The sequence below is a fragment of the Bactrocera dorsalis genome, chromosome 4, assembly GCF_023373825.1.
Source record: "Bactrocera dorsalis isolate Fly_Bdor chromosome 4, ASM2337382v1, whole genome shotgun sequence".
NCBI classification, from domain to species: Eukaryota; Metazoa; Arthropoda; class Insecta; order Diptera; family Tephritidae; genus Bactrocera; species Bactrocera dorsalis.
This window is the reverse complement of record NC_064306.1, coordinates 10,013,841-10,032,740: the sequence shown is the minus strand read 5'-3', so window position 1 is coordinate 10,032,740 and position 18,900 is coordinate 10,013,841. Positions and strand designations below refer to the sequence as shown.

At 34.6% G+C, this 18,900-nt stretch overlaps 2 protein-coding genes across 2 annotated transcripts; one reads left to right on the top strand and one right to left on the bottom strand.

The window, feature by feature from the left end:
- Positions 1-138: 138 nt before the first annotated feature.
- Positions 139-2,338, top strand: LOC105228598 (uncharacterized). Its single transcript, XM_011208484.4, has 3 exons — positions 139-505; positions 863-1,649; positions 1,722-2,338. Exons 2-3 carry the CDS (start codon positions 913-915, stop codon positions 2,140-2,142), a joined length of 1,158 nt encoding a protein of 385 aa, XP_011206786.2. The 5' UTR covers positions 139-505; positions 863-912; the 3' UTR covers positions 2,143-2,338.
- Positions 2,339-6,569: 4,231 nt separating this feature from the next.
- On the bottom strand, positions 6,570-18,089 carry LOC105228597 (NPC intracellular cholesterol transporter 2 homolog a). Its single transcript, XM_049454961.1, has 4 exons — positions 17,794-18,089; positions 12,403-12,516; positions 9,775-9,950; positions 6,570-6,787 (listed from the first exon to the last, which is right to left on the bottom strand). Exons 1-4 carry the CDS (start codon positions 17,873-17,875, stop codon positions 6,704-6,706), a joined length of 456 nt encoding a protein of 151 aa, XP_049310918.1. The 5' UTR covers positions 17,876-18,089; the 3' UTR covers positions 6,570-6,703.
- Positions 18,090-18,900: the final 811 nt, after the last annotated feature.

Genomic DNA, 18,900 nt, shown 5'->3' with positions numbered 1-18,900 from the left:
ATAAATAATAAAATATAAGAAATATAGCAAGTGAATATTTTATATCAGAACATTAAAATTCATAGCATAAAATCATAAAAATACATTCTTGTAAAAATGTCTTTGAGTGCAACCCTGCTTAGTGCGAACTTTTACATATATTTTTATTCCACACAACCCGCTTAAGATTTGTGCGTGTAAGATTTTATCAATTGTGTGAAAATTTTGTAAAATAGTTTCACTGCATAACACTATAATTTTTTAATTATATAGAAAAGATAAATAAGCAAGAGAAGTAGTAAGGAATCATAAAGAACATTATTAGCTAAGAAAAACATGATATAAGAATGGCAAACATAATATTTTAATAACTAGTGAAATCGAAGGTGATCAACAACAACAAAGCGGAACGCCAACCCTCCAAAATTGTGTTTTCGCACGTTTGCCGCCGATTTTATCGCGTGAAAAGTTTGCTGGAAACGAATTTGGCTGAAATAAATATAAATTTAAAGCGTTCGTATAAACGGTTAGTAAATTTTAAGGTTTTTGCATTTATAACTTGTTATCTAAATAGTACAAAGTAATGTTTGCATAAAGCGCGAAAATATGCCAAATACTTTAATTGAGTGGTTATTATGAATGGATGTTTAATTACCGCGTCGGTATTTTATGTTTTTGGAGACACGATGTTCTCAAGTAAAATATGATCTTTGATTATTACTATTACTGAATTCTTTTTTATACACAATAAATGTGTACAAGAAAATTAATAGAACAATTTCATTGCAAACTTTATGTACCCTACTCAGTGTATACAAGTTCTAAAGATGTATTTAGTCAAAAAGTTATATATATTTTATAATAGTTTTCTTTTTTGTTACAGAGACTAGGAGATTTGTAACTAACGCGGTCGAATATAACCTCTTTGACAAGATGATACCCACAAACACAGGACTACATTCAGAAGATCACATATATTGCCAACGTCAAAACAGTAATATGTCTTTAGAAATACGACAAAATCATCGTGAACCTCTGCAAGCGCAACTACAATTTTCGCAGCAAATCCAGCATACTTTATCACCTCGACAACCACAATTACCCCACCAGCAACAACAAAATTGTAGTGTATCAAACAGACTAGAAGAAGTAACGCAAACGTTGCAACAGAACTCTTCACAGCAGCATCAAAGGGCGACAGTTTCCTCTACCGTTTTTACTTCGCACGAATTGGCTGTGGAGAGTGTGATGCCAGGCATATATTTAACAAAGAATTTTATCGCCTGGAATGAGGAAAATTTACGTTCACATGGCTTTACACATATCATAATAATTGACAAGCACATACAGGAATTGTATTATCCTTCACCCATATTTAAATTATCCACTGAAAATACCACTGTTGATGCATTTGACACATATGAATACTTTAGTCATCCAGCCACTGCGTCACTCAAATTTGGTAAAGAATTTGAAGCGATTGATTTGAATTTTGGCGAAAAATCCTACTTGACCACTGTGTTGCCGAATTGCTATCGCGCTGTTAAATTTATAAATAAAGCCTTACTAGCGGGTGGCACAGTCCTTGTAATCGATTGTAATGGCAGTGAACAAAAGTGTGTGACGATAGTTGTGGCATATCTAATGTACAAGCATAATATAAATTTTAGGTGAGTCTCTTCGTTAAAACATTTTTGCGCAAAATTAAAATATGACATGCATTATTCAATTAATCGTTGTAGCAAGGCATTTTCGCGCCTAAAAGAGCACTATGAAAAGGCTGATCTGGATCGCTTCTATATGACACAATTGTACGAATACGAACCAATATTACAGGTGCAGCGTGCACAATCACGCGGCCAGAGTTGTTCACGTGAAATGTACTCGGCCATACTGAAACGTAAGAAGGGAGATGATGAGGAAACCAGCGTGTATGATGGTAGCATGTCATTTTGCGCTAGCAATACAACACAAGACTTTTTCAATTCATTCAATCCGTTAACAAATTTTAATGCGACAACAACAACAATTGCGGAAAGGAATTTGAAAACAGTAAACGCATTTAGGCAACAAAGACACCACAATGAAACATCGGTGCAACATGAAAACAATGCTGCTTCGTCATCTGCAATTTACGGTAGCGATGATTATGCTATGGAGTAAATGAACTGAGTTTTTTTTTCTATGTTGGCAACCGGTTAAGCTGCTAGGTTAGTAATTTTGTACATAAATTTTTGCATACTTCTTATATTTAAGTATGTTTAACTAGTTTTAATTAAAGATAAAGTTAGTCCTTTCCTACATTTATATTCAAAATATATGTTTGACTAAGTAAAAATATGACATCCTTTCACAAAACAAACTTATTTTGGCCTTCGAAATTATAGTGCTTCCTTAGGAGAAAACTTTTACTTGTAGATGGTAATATTTCATTATAGTTAATTTTAGAGGAATAGCGGGTGAATGGAAGTCAACGTTTTTTCGTAATCTCCAGGAGGAGCTCCGAAAAAAGGTATTTTGCGGTGAGGAAATTTTTTTGCTTAAATTATTGGTAATGATCGAAAGATTAGAAAGACCTATTGATATATATTTTCTTTTGTTTTTAAATTTACAATTCAGAATGACTTAAAATCTAAAATTTACTATTATAGGAAATCGTATTTCTTTGATCATTCCCTGACATTTATATAATGTTTGAAAATTTGAAGTTGTTCGTTTCAGCCGTTTCCGAGCAGTTTCCCTCACCTACAGATCTACTTTTCGAACATTATTTTCAAATATACATACATATGTAATACATACATACATATAAGCAATAATTTTTTTTTTTTTTTTGAAATTTACAAGGGGATATAACTCTTTAATCTATTTTAAAGTCTATTATTCAAGAAAATTACACAAATAGTCGGTTTACCCTACACTATTCTGATTTTTTTATACTTTTGAACACTTTTCAACTTTTTTTTTCAGAAGAAATAATTTTTTTCTGCAAGCGTCTATCAGCTTTTTGTAACGAATTTTTATTGAATTATGTAGCATACCTCTAGGCTTTATTTAGTTTAATTCACAGTACTGTTTTATTAGTTATCTGGTATATTAATTCACAATAGTTTTACAGCGCAAGTGTGTTTTTATATCCTGAACAGGGTATATTTAGTTTGCCACGATACAACATCAAAATGTCAGAAGTATATGTGCATATAAATGACCAGTTTGACGAGTTGAGTCGTTTTAAGATAAATAGAGGAAGATTGCACATGTTCTAAGGTCTATTGTGCCCTCAGTCACAACGACCCACCTAGCCCCAGCACATTGATAAATTCTAATATACAGCTAGGTGCTAGTGAGGCGATGTAATCCCTATTTGAATCATGGATCCAAATGCCTTTATCCTGCGTCTCCAGACTGTTATGCAGTCAATCAGTTGGTGTTCTGGAGTTTCAGGCTCCATGTCGCAGAACCGCCAATTTGCACAAGAAGCTAGACCCATGTTATACAAGTGTTTCTTGAGCTTAAAGTGGCCATCTTACCTACATGTATATGTATATAATACATACATACATATGTAAGTACATGTGAATTTCTTAGTAAAAGGAATGCTCGAATTTTTTTCGGTAAATCGCTTAAATATTCCTTTAAATTAATTTAATTTATTTGGTTATTGTTTTAAATAGTTTTTCTCAATTAATTTATTTAAAAACTATACACACATATGTATGCAAGTCAAATAATAAGTTTGGCGCAAATATCTAATGGTAATTTATAAGAGTAACTTAGTAAATACAACATAAAATAAGAAATTTACACTAAATATTTATATTTCAAATAGCACTAACAAGTATTTTGTACGTTTGTATATACATATATGTAAATTTACAACATTTATGTCAGAAAATAAAGTTTATTTATATATAAATAACTATTATTACATACATATGTATATAACCTATCTATTTGCCGACGCTTTGATGATTATTTTATAAAATTTAAAGCGATTTCGATGACAGTACTCGTATTTGTATAAAATTATCGACAAAACGAGTGCATATTTTTAAAACTAAAGCAATCAACTGATTTTTGTATCCTCATCCTTTATATAGCAAATGTAAAATGGCCCTTCACATATAATATACTGGTGTTTAATCAGTCGTCGTGGGCTGAAGTGTCATCAAACGCGCGGAATGGAATTTTTTTTTATCTATAACGGACATCCCTCGGCAGACAAAAAAAATTAAAACAAGAAAGGCTGCACTGAAGCTATAATACCCTGCACAGGTACATTTCTTACAGCATAAAGGGTATAAAAAGATCGTTATCCTGATTGTTCAGTTTATATAGAAGCTACATATATGCTATAGTGAACCAATCTGAACAATATGTTTGGAGATTATGGCGTCGTCTTGAAAATAATCATGCCAAATTTCGTGAAGATATTGGGTCGTCGAAAAAGTATTTTCGTATTTCTAATCAAACTTCTACTTTTTTATATTTATTATAATAAAAAAACAAATATGCATCATTTTGGTCGACCACTTCTTGCCATTTTTCCACTAGAGACATTAATCCATCAGTGTAAAACTTTCGTCAGTGTATATCGAAATTTCCAGAACGGAACCGAGCGAACCATTGTGCTACACGAACTAATACAGCATCGTCTCCGTAAACGTCACAAATTTCATTGGTGGCTTCTTCCCTTTTTTATACAAAAATTTCAAAATATGGCGAATTTCTTTATTACCTTCACTCATTTTTGAACAGCTGTAACTTTTCTTCAACTTCCCGGAATGGAGTTTTTTTTTGTCTATAACGGACATCACTCGGCAGTCAAAAGAAATTAAAACAAGAAAGGCTGCACCGAAGCTATAATACCCTGCACAGGTACATTTCTTACAGCATAAAGGGTATAAAAAGATCGTTATCCTGATTGTTCAGTTTATATAGAAGCTACATAAATGCTATAGTGAACCAATCTGAATAAAATGTTTGGTGATTATGGCGTCGTTTTGAAAATAATGATGCCAAATTTCGTGAAGATATTGGGTTGTCGAAAAAGTATTTTCGTATATCTAATCAAACTTCTAAATAAATAAAGAAATATGTACCATTTTGGTCGACCACTTTTTGCCATTTTTCCGCTAGAGACATTATTCCATCAGGGTAAAACTTTTGTCAGTGTAAATCGAAATTTCCAGAACGGAACCGAGCGAACCATTGTGCTACACGAACTGATACAGCATCGTCTCCGTAAACTTCACAGATTTCATTGGTGGCTTCTTCCCTTTTTTATACAAAAATTTCAAAATATTGCGAATTTCTTCATTATCTTCACTCATTTTTGAACAGCTGTAACTTTTCTCCAACTTCCCCGAATTTTATTTTTTTTTTAATTTTTGGTCAAATGAAGTTTAAAATCTCACCTTTCTAACACTATACGCTATGACACTATGCGATTGTTAGCACTAGAGATATACTCGTACGACTGCAACGACATCTATTGACAATATACGAAAAGACTTTTTCGACTACTCAACATATGGCCAAATGTAAAAGTTTTCTATTAAAAAACTTGATTTGGATTGGTTAGTTTGTATGGCAGCTACTACATATATGCTAGAGTGGTCCGACGTTGGCTATTCCTCAAATAAGCAAGCTGCTTGGTAAAAAATAATGTGTGCAAAATTTCAGATTCATAACTCAAAAACTCAGGCTCTATGAGCTCTTTAATGATTCCAAGAAGATCCGACGTTTTCGAGCCAAATTTTGTTCAGCGCTGAGCCCCATTTCTGGCTGTGTGGGTATGATTTTGGGCGAAGAGCAACCTGAAGAGACTCAAGAGCTGCAATTAATCCAGAAAACACAACGGTTAGGTGTGGTTTGTGCGCTGTTGGAATAATCGGTCCACATTTCTTCAAAAATGATGCCGGTGAGAACGTCAATGGCAACGTTCGCACGGCATGATAATTGAATATTTTATGCCTGAAATCGAAGCTCGTAATCTTGGCGATATTTGGTTTCAACAAGACAGCGCCACCTCCCACACATTGCATCAATCAATGGATTTGTTGAGACAACACTTCGGGGAGCAGATAATTTGACGCTTTGGGGCAGTCGATTGAAACCAAGATCGTGTGATATCACACCGTTGGATTTTTTCGTGTGGAGATATGTAAAGTCTGAAGTCTATGCGGACAATACCGCTTCAATTCAGGCCTTGGTGCAAACTATCACGCGTGTCATTCGCCGAATCATGCGAATATACAGTTCAGGAACTCAAAATACAGTAGCTACACACCGATGAATGGTCCAGCTCTGAAAGTAATGAAAGTGTTTAATGCAGGTGCTAGGAGAGCAAAAAAAAAATGGTCTCCAATGCCCTAAAATATAGGCCATCAAAACTATTGGTACATTACAACAACTTACAACTACAAAAAATTAATAAGTTAAATTGGAATTTCAGTAGCTTTTATTCACTCTCAACCATCTAGCAGTGCTGTAAATCTCAAAATAATAGTTCTAGCTAAAAATCCTTGTGGAGAGCGGGTAAGTTTCATCTATATTTATATATTATTTCTTTCATTAAAACACTCACGTTATTATATATTCATACATATATAAATGTTTTATTTATTTATTACGTTTTCCAACTTGTCAAATGTACAGTTGCTTAACATACTGGACACGTTTTTGTTTTTTTCATATTTAACTATATTTTAGCTATACATATTTATTGTATTTTAGCCGGTATTTGTACACAAATGATGTCCTCGCTGTTCTGGTCCTGCAATTCCCATTTAACAAGTACATTTACCTGTAAATTAAATGAAGAAAATTACTCAAAAGAAAATGTAAAAAATGTAATTTTTTGAGGTTAGGATTTTCATGCATTAGTATTTGACAGATCACGTGGGATTTCAGACATGGTGTCAAAGAGAAAGATGCTCAGTATGCTTTGACATTTCATCATGAATAGACTTACTAACGAGCAACGCTTGCAAATCATTGAATTTTATTACCAAAATCAGTGTTCGGTTCGAAATGTGTTTGTTCGACAAATTTTGTTCAGCGATGAGGCTCATTTCTGGTTGAATGGCTACGTAAATAAGCAAAATTGCCGCATTTGGGGTGAAGAGCAACCAGAAGCCGTTCAAGAACTGCCCATGCATCCCGAAAAATGCACTGTTTGGTGTGGTTTGTACGCTGGTGGAATCATTGGACCGTATTTTTTCAAAGATGCTGTTGGACGCAACGTTACGGTGAATGGCGATCGCTATCGTTCGATGCTAACAAACTTTTTGTTGCCAAAAATGGAAGAACTGAACTTGGTTGACATGTGGTTTCAACAAGATGGCGCTACATGCCACACAGCTCGCGATTCTATGGCCATTTTGAGGGAAAACTTCGGACAACAATTCATCTCAAGAAATGGACCCGTAAGTTGGCCACCAAGATCATGCGATTTAACGCCTTTAGACTATTTTTTGTGGGGCTACGTCAAGTCTAAAGTCTACAGAAATAAGCCAGCAACTATTCCAGCTTTGGAAGACAACATTTCCGAAGAAATTCGGGCTATTCCGGCCGAAATGCTCGAAAAAGTTGCCCAAAATTGGACTTTCCGAATGGACCACCTAAGACGCAGCCGCGGTCAACATTTAAATGAAATTATCTTTAAAAAGTAAATGTCATGAACCAATCTAACGTTTCAAATAAAGAACCGATGAGATTTTGCAAATTTTATGCGTTTTTTTTTTTTTAAAGTTATCAAGCTCTTAAAAAATCACCCTATATTTGGTCGTATTTTTATAAAGACAATGAAAAACGTTAACTTCGGTTGCACCGAAGCTATAACAACCTTCACAAAAGAAAAATTTTCTATAAAGAACTAAATTTTGCCCGGTCTAAAAAAAATTAGTCGGAGATTGTGGCTTTGGCTAATCAATGCAGATACCAGATACAGTCTATCAAGTAAGAGCGTGGTGGGGATAATTTATAAAAAAAATTATTTTATGAAACTTTCATATTTATATATACATACATTGTACACATTACATACAATGATGCTATTTGGTCAATAATGTGTCCAGTCACCACCAGCGTCGATAACTGCCTGGCATCTCCGAGGCATGCTTTCTACTAATTTGACGGCGTATTGTAGTGGCAAGGATCTCCAGATCCGACGAATTTCTTAAGACAGCTCCTTCAAAGTGTATGTGCGTCTTCCACGAAGCTTCTGTTTAATATATGCCCACACATTTTCAATAGGGTTTGCATCGGGCGACTGCGACGGCCAATCCAATGTAACGATGCCAGATTGAGTTTTCCACTGAGTATAGAGCTTGCTGCGGTATTTAGGATCGTTGTTCTCCTGCAGAATCCAATCTTCATTTTTTCTGATGAACCATCGTTTGACAAATAGCAGTAAAGTCTTTTTGTAGATTTTTATCATTTTCTCGGCATTTAGGTTGTCAGTAAAGAGGTACAAAGTGCCGAATCCATGCTTTAAGAAGCAGCCTCAAAGAAGCACCTTTATTCCATGTTTTACGGTCCGCTGAACAAGTTGATCAGGCTCGCGTGAGGATAAAACGTGCCCATATAGAACATTCATCTGTAAAAATGACATTTTCAAAATCTCTATCAATATTCTGATGCGCCCAAGCGAGTTGCTTTGTCACAAGTTTTTCAGTCAACAGAAGCTTTTTCATTGTGTTGCGCCATTTTCGATCATGAGTATGAAGAAGGGTTCGGATAGTTTCGTGGGATATATCTAAACCTTTTGCCATTAATTTTGCTTGTCCTTGCCGCAGTGTTAAAGCAGGATTCCGTGAAAACAGATTCATTATTATTTTTTCATCTTTTTTGTTCACTTTTCCTATCGAACCACGTTCTGGTAAATTATCGACATATTGCTATATCCACTTCTTTGCAAATGCCTTCGACTTTCTCATATATTTAGCAGGCGCTGATTGCAACATTTTGGGACTTTTCGGGTGGATGCAAAGGAACACAGCCTCCTAGCGCGATGCGTACTTGGCACTCATGGCGTTTAACGTGATTCTCTTTCAAAAGTTCAACGACAACTGAACCTGCATCAAGGACAAAACTTCCCTCTATCGGCTCGCGAAAAAATTAGAGCGAAATCTTTCATTAACTGTCGGTAAAGTCGACCACTCTCTTACTTGACAGACTGTAACTCAGCTATAACCGCGTAAGCGGTGTTTACGCCAGTAAAGAAGAAACTGATTGACACTTTTATAAAGGTGCAGAGAAAGTCAACTTTACTTTAGAAAAGAATTGAAATACATTGAGGCCTGCAAAGCGATCTAAGATCTATTCTACCCTTAAATGGTGCCAACAAGTCATAGAATTCGTGAAACCCGCACTGTATACAAACGAACTTTTGGTTGTTGAACCAAATTATGGTTACTGGGAGTCTCTTAATTCCCCAATTAGATCTCGTGTTTGTACTACTTTTTTAGGGTAAGTACATGCAGTCAATATTCTATGCGTATCAGTCAGTTACAACTAAACAGTTGGAAGTCATTATTCCACAAGTTTCTGTTGAGATATGGTATGTTATAGCGAAAAATTGGTCCTAAATTGTATGGATAGTTTTCATAAGACGAAAGTTCCGTGACCATATGCACGAAGTCTCTTTCTAAGGGCATATCATAAAGTTTGCGCCAAATTATTGTTAACTTTTTTAAATTCTCAGCGTTTTATATAAAATACAACTTCCAACACACTAAAACACACCCTTTATATATATGTATATACATATGTTTATGTATTCTCACAAACCTTGGGATAAGCCTTTAGCACCGGCAATGTGGCTTTATATTCATATGTTTCGCCCTTCTCAAGCGGGCATTTAAGTCCGCTATCAACGCAAGCATCGGGATTCTGCAAATGGAACGGCATCTCGACACCCATCACCTTGCCATGCACCACCGTTGTAATTTTCGATGCAATCTCATCTGTAAACAAATTACGAAAGATAATAAAGCTGATTAAAGCAAATAATAATCAAAATTGCTTATATGTATATTATTTTTAAAAGTTTAAAAACCCCTATTATCAGTGATCTCTATTAAAAACAGGCTTTATGAAATTTTGCAAATTAAACGGAAGCAATCTTGCGATAGTGCTTGGCACGAGTATTGTGAAAACAGCCGCGTAATGTATATTTAATAATTTAAAAATTTTTTTACTAAATAGAAAAGTCGTTGAGGTCATAGGTGGCATCCATTGTTTTCCCTTGCCATAAAGTCTTATCTTTAACGGAAAGTTGTAAAATTTGACCTCGTTATATAATGTAAATAGTTTTTTTACATGTGTATTTTTGTAACTCAAAATCTTCCTAAATACCTATAAAAATGTTCACCGAACTCATAAATAAATAGAAAATTGTGTATCATATATTTTCTGAACACAGTTTCGGACATACGTATGTACATCCCACCGATTAAATTTTGTACCACTTTTTCCAACAAAATCGGTCTTGTCTTGTCAATAACTTGCCGAGTACCGGTTTTCAACTAGTCAATAGTCGCTTGTTTTTAGCGTATATAATTGACTGGACATATTCAGAAAGGAAGTAGTCGTCTATATTAGGAAAAGTCAAGTCGTCCAAACAATACGTGTGTAAAAGTTTAGCAGCAGCATATGGGTTCATTTTAAGCCCAGACCTGTGGAATATTAGTAATGGCGGAATACTTAAACTTGAAAAGCCAGACGAATCATATTGAAGCGGCTACGCGGATGATATAATCATAGCCCAAGACACAGAGGAAGCCCGAAAAAAGCTGAATCAGGTCATGATTCGAACGCAAACATGGCTTGATTCACATAACCTCCAGCTCGCTACAGAAAAAGCAGAGCTACTGCTGACGAACAAGTACATTTCTCTCGTAATAAACATGCAAATGACTAAGGATGTTTTAAGGACACAAAAAGCTATGAATTACCTAGGCGTAAGACTGGATCCCAGATTAACCTTCTGGGTACGAATCCAGCACTCCGCAGAAAAGGCAGCGAAAATCACCTCCTATCTTAGCCGACTAATGGGCAACATCTTAATGTCAACAACCATCAGCGTCTTACTACACGGAGCAGAGATTTGGGCAGATGTGCTAAAAAAGGAAAACCGACGTAAGTTATTGACCAGACTGCTGCGCATTGCTACCCTCAGAGTTGCAGCAGCTTATCGAACTGTGTCAGATGACGATATTGGTCATATGTGGTAATGCTTCCATTCCAAGAGCGCAATTGACGGAATAAAGAAAGACACGATACTCACACTGCAATGAAGATGGGAGAATGAGAATCGCGGCAAATGGACGGCCAGACTAGGAGATTTACACTTATGGACAAGTCAACACCACGGATATTTCAGAAAGTACGAGTACCTTCATAGAATGGATAAAGTTGAAGAGCCGTCATGCCTAAATAACGACGTCACATAAAACATGGCAGAACAGACATTTTTTAAATGTTTGCGATTACAACAGGCACGCAACGTCATAGAAGAACTAGTTGTCCCAATAAATATGGACGATTTAATTGGTGTCATGCTGGAGAGCAAAAAAAACTGGGGATTGTCCAGACATACGCAAAAATTTTGATACGCCAAAAAAGCAGGACCTGAACACAAGTGTGCAGATGTAAATCTCTCAATGAGAAAAATGGAACGCCGACACTGAAGTCATGCAAACGCGGTTCCAGGGTGGGCGACGGTTCCTTAGATGGGAGGTTTTCAGTGATCTACTAGTGGCACACAACGTAGCGGTGACGACAGCTCTAATGATGATGCGGAAAGCATTTTCCACTGTCTATGATGACTTTTTGCACCATTCTGCTAAACTCTTTTCGCGCTTAGAACATTGATATTGTTTTATGGAATCAAGAAGTCACGGATCATTTGACGGCAATGCTTATTTTTTACGGGACTGTTTTTTTCTTTTCTCACTTTTACAAAAGCATGAAGCAATAATGAAGTCGGCATGTATGTCACAGCAGAAAGAAAGTTTTTTGGATGAAAGAGAGCCTGGGAACTTCTTCAGGTCTGTTCGTATTATAAATACTTCACAATTACTTACTTACACAACCGTAAATTTGCCTTATCAGTGAAGATTGTGCGGCGGTGAAAATTTTGTGTACAGTTTGTGGGTTTTGGAAGTAAATGTCAAACATATGCCTTCACTTTGACAGCTGGTTTGGCAGTTATCCCCCCAGAAAATTGTATATCTCTAATACTCTTAAAACTATACCCTATACTATATATGTATATCGGGTACTAAATAGCATTTATATGAGTATCTTAAGAAACTATGTACTGTCGTCTGAAATAATATAATTATTGGTGTAAAATTATTTAAGAAATATTTTTTTTATTTATGAAAATAAGTTTTCCAAAAAATATCCACTTACTTAGCGCGAAGTTAATTGTGATCGAAGCCGTTGTATTGCGTTTGAGTATACATTCATTTTTGGTGGTATCACAGTCCGATATGATGACCTTGGTGAAACTGCCAGTTTTTGAACCTGAAATGGCAACAAAATTTTGTGTTTCATTAAATTTATTAATAGTTCTTAGAAACAGAAATTATATAAACATAACAATTATTAATATAGAGCGAAAGAAATAAAAAAAAGCTGGCCCTAGATACTTGAATCCGTCTGATTTTTCGCTTCCGATACACCCGTCTGTCATAGGTATGTTTCTTTTGGAGCTGGTGACATCACTTCACCGCTCCAAAGCTGGCATAAACTCACTAAAAGTTGTTTATCGAATCAGTTGCCATGAAACTCGCCAGCCAGAAGTTGGAGCGTTAGCTCCAGAGCGATATATTTTAATTGATTTTCGTAAACACGCTTATCTGGGCATTACTGTACCAGCCTTCTTATATGTATACGAGTATTCCACCTAGTCTCATACATATGTATAACCTAATTTAATTTAATTAAATCCATTTAGACCAAACGACTCGTATTATGAATGAAAATCGTCGCATGAAAGACGTGGAAACATGACAAAGCGCGAGAGAATTCATTCATGTAATGGAAATCGAAAAAGCATTTGTATTCGCAACAAATTGAATAAAAGGCGGTCAGATTGAGCCAACTGACGGTGAACAAATAAATTACGATCTTTGACATAAGCAAAACAGAACCGGAAAAATTCTCATGAATATACATAGGTACAAATTTATATTATACAAGGTATATAGATATATTATATAAATACAAGTTGTATGTTATATATGTAGATACGTAGATGTAAGCTCCCCTCTGTTATTTGATCTTTAGGCGACAAGTGGAAGTTCTTTAAGGTTTATGTTCACTCGGATTGATTTTATGAAATTGTCTTCATGGCAAAAATATACCTTAAGCATTACCATTGCCTAGGTCCCAAGTGGTTACGGTTACCATATCAATCCTTTTTCGTTCGTGGTATTTAATCTCTACATACACCGTCGAACATATTTAATATGTGTCCGATTACTTCGTTGAAAGTGATTCTTGAGCTCCTGTCGCATTTTGGATCAAACCGCTTTCCGAGCATGAGGATGATAGTGAGAAAATCAACTGAATGATCCTCTGTCTCTGCCAATCGAATATCTCTTAATAAAGAGTTCATACAGAGCAGCAAAAGATTGGGTAGCTGCGCTTTCAGTAAACATTTCTGTAAGACACCACTTTAATGGTCCTAGGACGGCGCGAAAACAGCAGAAGTTATTAATGCAGGACTAGTACATCTCAGCCTCTATGATGAAGTACTCTCTACCACCGTGAAGAAGTTTTCAAGCATCTCTCAAGCCGAGGTGTTTGATGTTGGTCGGTGTACGGCGGTAAATCTACAGCGCAGCTATCATAATTAATTGATCAAACACCGCTAAAGACTGTCTCGTCCTATGATATTTAATCTCCTTGAGTACATGGAAAGAATCAGACTATCAGTATATGATCTAATCCATTTCATGTGGGTGCTTAGTCATAGTGATATCAAGTGAAATGAATTAGTGAACCACTTAAGTCAAAAAAGTGGCATCGACAAGACATATTGAAACGGATCTAGTCAAAGAAAAACTCGGTAAAACTGAAAACTGAGTAAACAAGGCACTGCAAACTGGGTTGTCCGTGCAAAATGATCGACAGAAAACTGACACTGCTGACATTTTGTGGGAGTGGCATCGGAGTATAGCCTTACAGGATGTAGTGGCGAAGTCGTCGGATCTTGGAGTCCGAAACAGCGCATTAACTCTCTTGTCCACACAAACATTTTTTTAGAATTTCATAAACAAGAACGGGAGCTTATGTATGTGAAGAGGTTCACAGGTAGTAACCTCGTTTTAAACTAATCTACGTCTGTCTACTCCCATTTAGTTGGTTATTTGAATGTGCTTGATGGAATGCTGTGTAAAATTGTGGTGTTCAAAAATTATGGAAAAATATCCAAATATCTTATGACTATGAAGAAACGTCAAATCATTGATAAGAAGTCTCTTGGAGTGTAGAAACAATTTTTCGTTGATTTCATTTTCTCGTAAAGAAAAGTGTGCCAAGAAAATTTGAACATTTGTGAAAGTGACCCCCAATTTTTTAATAACGTAATCTCAGGTGACGAGTCATGGATCTTCGAGTATAATCCCCCGACAAAGTGAACAACCTTTCGAGCATTTTGAGACGGAAGAGGGAATCCAAGCAGCATGCACCTCGGCTCTAAGGCTATTCCGGAGAATGCCTTCCGTGACGCCTTCGTACTAGATTTTGAGGGATAAATTAAGAAAATTCTGAACAAAATCTTACTATTTTTCGCTCATAGTCGTATGTATGTATGTGGTGTAACCTGTCGTTGTGGTCTCAGAATTTACAATTTTATTAATTGTTCAATTAAGCTGTGCTTTCCTTGAACGGGGGTGAACACAAAAAATGTACAAAAATTCTATGTGTGTGAATCATTTTCAACTTAAATAGAATTTAAATAGTCAATTAAACTACGAATATTAATTGTTATTGCAATTCTTTCCTAAAAAAGTTGTACTTAATAAATAAAAAACAAGTAAAATGACACTTTACTATTTGCATTTTTGGAGAGAACTCCCTTTATGTCGCTGTAAGGCTATCTTTATATCTATGATTACATCATTTTTTCATTTATTATGCACGGACCACCATGTAAAAGTGCTTACAACAACAAAAAAAAAACTCTGAAGTGTGTTTTTTTATACTCTCGCAACAAAGTTGCTAAAGAGAGTATTATAGTTTTGTTCACATAACGGTTGTTTGTAAGTCCTAAAACTAAAAGAGTAAGATATAGGGTTATATATACCAAAGTGATCAGGGTGACGAGTAGAATTGAAATCCGGATGTCTGTCTGTCCGTCCGTCCGTCTGTCCGTCCGTCCGTCCGTCCGTCTGTCCGTCCGTCCGTCCGTCCGTGCAAGCTGTAACTTGAGTAAAAATTGAGATATCATGATGAAACTTGGTACACGTATTTCTTGGCTCCATAAGAAGGTTAAGTTCGAAGATGGGCAAAATCGGTCCACTGCCGCGCCCACAAAATGGCGGAAACCGAAAACCTATAAAGTGTCATAACTAAGCCATAAATAAAGATATTAAAGTGAAATTTAGCACAAAGGATCGCATTAGGGAGGGGCATATTTGGACGTAATTTCTTTCGAAAAGTGGGCGTGGCCCCGCCCCCTACTAAGTTTTTTGTACATATCTCGGAAACTACTATAGCTATGTCAACCAAATTCTATAGATTCGTTTCCTTCAGGTATTTTCATATACAGTTCAAAAATGGAAGAAATCGGATAATAACCACGCCCACCTCCCATACAAAGGTTATGTTGAAAATCACTAAAAGCGCGTTAACCGACTAACAAAAAACGCTAGAAACACTAAATTTTACGAAAGAAATGGCAGAAGGAAGTTGCACCCAGATTTTTCTTAACAATTGAAAATGGGCGTGGCGTCGCCCACTTATGGACCAAAAACCATATCTCAGGAACTACTCTACCGATTTCAATAAAATTCGGTATATAATATTTTCTTAACACCCTGATAACATGTACGAAATATGGGTGAAATCGGTTTGCAACCACGCCTTTTTCCAATATAACGCTATTTTGAATTCCATCTGATGCCTTCTCTGTATAATATATACATTAGGAACCAATGATGATAGGTAAATGACGGATAATGAACTCTCGATTATCACTTTATCATGCGAGAGTATAAAATGTTCGGTTACACCCGAACTTAGCCCTTCCTTACTTGTTTTTTATTAATGTTTTAAGAAAGATATCGTGCCGCAATCGCCTGATTTAAATCCGTGTGCCTTCTGGCTGTTTAATAAATTCAAACGACCGCTCTGAGGAAACAATTTTTAGTCAATTGAAGACGTTAAACGTGAATCTACGCGCATTGAAGGCTATTCTAGAAATTGACTTAAAGAACTGTTTCGAGGATTGGCAAAAACGTTAGCACAATATTAGGGTCAAGGGGGACAAAGATTTTGAAGATTAAGAATTTAAAAATTATGAACAAAGTCCTACTATTTTTTGCTCAGGGTAATAGGTGTATTAAAAAAACTGTAAAAAATTATTTTCTTTTTAAATTTTCATATTTTACGCACTGAATTATAAGCATTTATATAAAGTATAATAATAAAGCGTAATTTTGATCTCTAACTTGGTATCCTTTTTTTAATAAAGAAGATATAAAATCTCTAATTATCCTTTAAGCAATTAATCTGTCAACCATTTGAAACTTCAAAGCGTCTATATTCTCTTTGTGCGCAAAAACTAAATTCTTTAGAATTAAAGATAAGCTAACCTAACCTATAAAGTATTTTCGAAACAGAAATCATATTCAAGACAAAGGTTTAAATCGTGTCCCAATTGTCAACTGACTTCTTATCAGCAATTGTGCGAAAGAAAACTGCATGACACATTTAACGCAACTGAAACGTATTATCAAATACAAATGAAATGATGATATAGAAATAATTATTTCATAAAGAAAAAATTATTGAAAAAATTAAAAAAAAAAATCTTTATTTTATTTTTATTTTTTTATCTTATCTATTTTTATATCTTTTTTTATTGCTATTTTTTTTTCCAATTATATTTTTTTTTTTTATTTTTTGTATTATATTTATTTTATTCTTATATTTTTTATCTTATTTATTTATTTTATTAATTTTTAAAAATTTTAATTATTATTATTTTCATTTAATTTTTTTTTATTTTTTATCTCCTTTTTAATTAAATCTTTTAATTTTATATAGTTTTTGTAACCATTACTAAATTTACCAGAAAAATAGGTATGATTTTTTTGAACTTCGACCATTAGTATTATTTGTTGATTTCAATATATTTTTGGTTAAAAATATAGTTCATGCTAGTTTTTGTTTGCAAAAAAAAATTAATTTGTAACATTTTTTATTTTTGAAATTTCAAATAAAATTAGTAAAATTTCTAATTTTGAAATTTCTAATTGTTTTTAATTTTGTGCCAGTTAAAATTGGTCCAAACAGTTTATTGTTTTTTTTTTTTCCAGAACTATTTTTCTGTTCTACAGTGTATATCATGCGTTTTTGCAGAAAGCGTGTATTCCTTATGTATGGCACCTCACGTAAAAAATATTGTAACGGTATTTAATTATATTTATAACATTAATTCCAAATTTTGTAGAGTTTCGTATATGAACGTTCCACATGTACAAAAAAAATAAACTTTTTTTTTTCAATTTTAAAATCAAAATGTTTTAAACTAATTTTTGCTTTTTATATTACTGCTTAATCAATATTTACCGCAATCGGTGAATTGTAGTCCATAAACGACGCTCGAACAAACTGTGATGGCGAAGAGTAAAAATACAAAATTCTGCTGCATTATGATTTTTAATAAATTTTTGCTTCTGTTTTATAAATAATAGCAAAACTCTCGCTTTTTAATATTTTTTACAGTTTCACTTTTATTTTTTTTTTTGTATTGAATTATCGTCAAATATGAACCGTTCGTTAGCGCCGCTAAATATCTACTGAATTTTGTTGTATGGAAATGCAAAATATTAGCGCAGCAGGCTCGTCAGTCAAACCAAGAACAAGCAGCAATCGTCGGCAATGAGTAACAGAAATGATAAAGCTCGAGCGATATGGCGGAGGGTCTTTGCAGTTGACTTTTCGTGCGATAGTGCCACTATAATGTCATTGTTTGTGGGTTTGTTTATGTACATAACGACTAGTATATATACATACATTTGTATAGTATATCGTATGTAGAAATTTGTACTTGTATATAAATATATACTTAAGTATATATACAGATATACATACATACATATACATATATGTAATGTACCACGGCTAGCGCAGAATTCCAATCTTAAAACTAGTACCAAAGTAGTTATCTTATTCATGTAACCTTAAAGACTTCACTAATAGTTAATTAAGTGGTGAAGTCAAGATTTAAGAAAGTAAGGGTAACTTTGACGCCATATATGTACATACATACATATGTACGAATAAAGCGATTCTAGACAGTTGCTAGGGGAGTGGAAAATGCCGACATGAATCACAAATACGGGCATAATACAATTAACAAAGAAAGTTATTGCGATTGTCCAAAACTATGAGAGTAGTAAAGCGAACAAAGAACTGGTATAAATCACAAGTACGGGCAAAATTAAATCAAAACAGACGTTTTCTTCGAATTTTCAAAAGCCAGAATGTAATGAATAGAACAAAAAGTTGGTAGTCTCAAAAACTGGCATAAACAAATCGAACAAAAAACTGGTATAAATCACAAAAACTGCCATAATTGTATTATTAAAGGGGATTTCCTTAGTTCTTCCATAATTATAAGAGCAGTTAATAGAACAAAAACTGGTTTAAATCACAAACATTGCATTAATTAAC

Coding starts and splice junctions, on each gene's coding strand:
- LOC105228598 (XM_011208484.4), top strand. CDS start 913: ATGATACCCACAAACACAGGACTACATTCAGAAGATCACATATATTGC. Junction 1,650..1,721: donor AAGCATAATATAAATTTTAG/GTGAGTCTCTTC, acceptor TAATCGTTGTAG/CAAGGCATTTTCGCGCCTAA.
- LOC105228597 (XM_049454961.1), bottom strand. CDS start 17,875: ATGCAGCAGAATTTTGTATTTTTACTCTTCGCCATCACAGTTTGTTCG. Junction 9,951..12,402: donor CACAATTAACTTCGCGCTAA/GTAAGTGGATAT, acceptor ATTTGTTTACAG/ATGAGATTGCATCGAAAATT. Junction 6,788..9,774: donor TGCTAAAGGCTTATCCCAAG/GTTTGTGAGAAT, acceptor TTTAATTTACAG/GTAAATGTACTTGTTAAATG.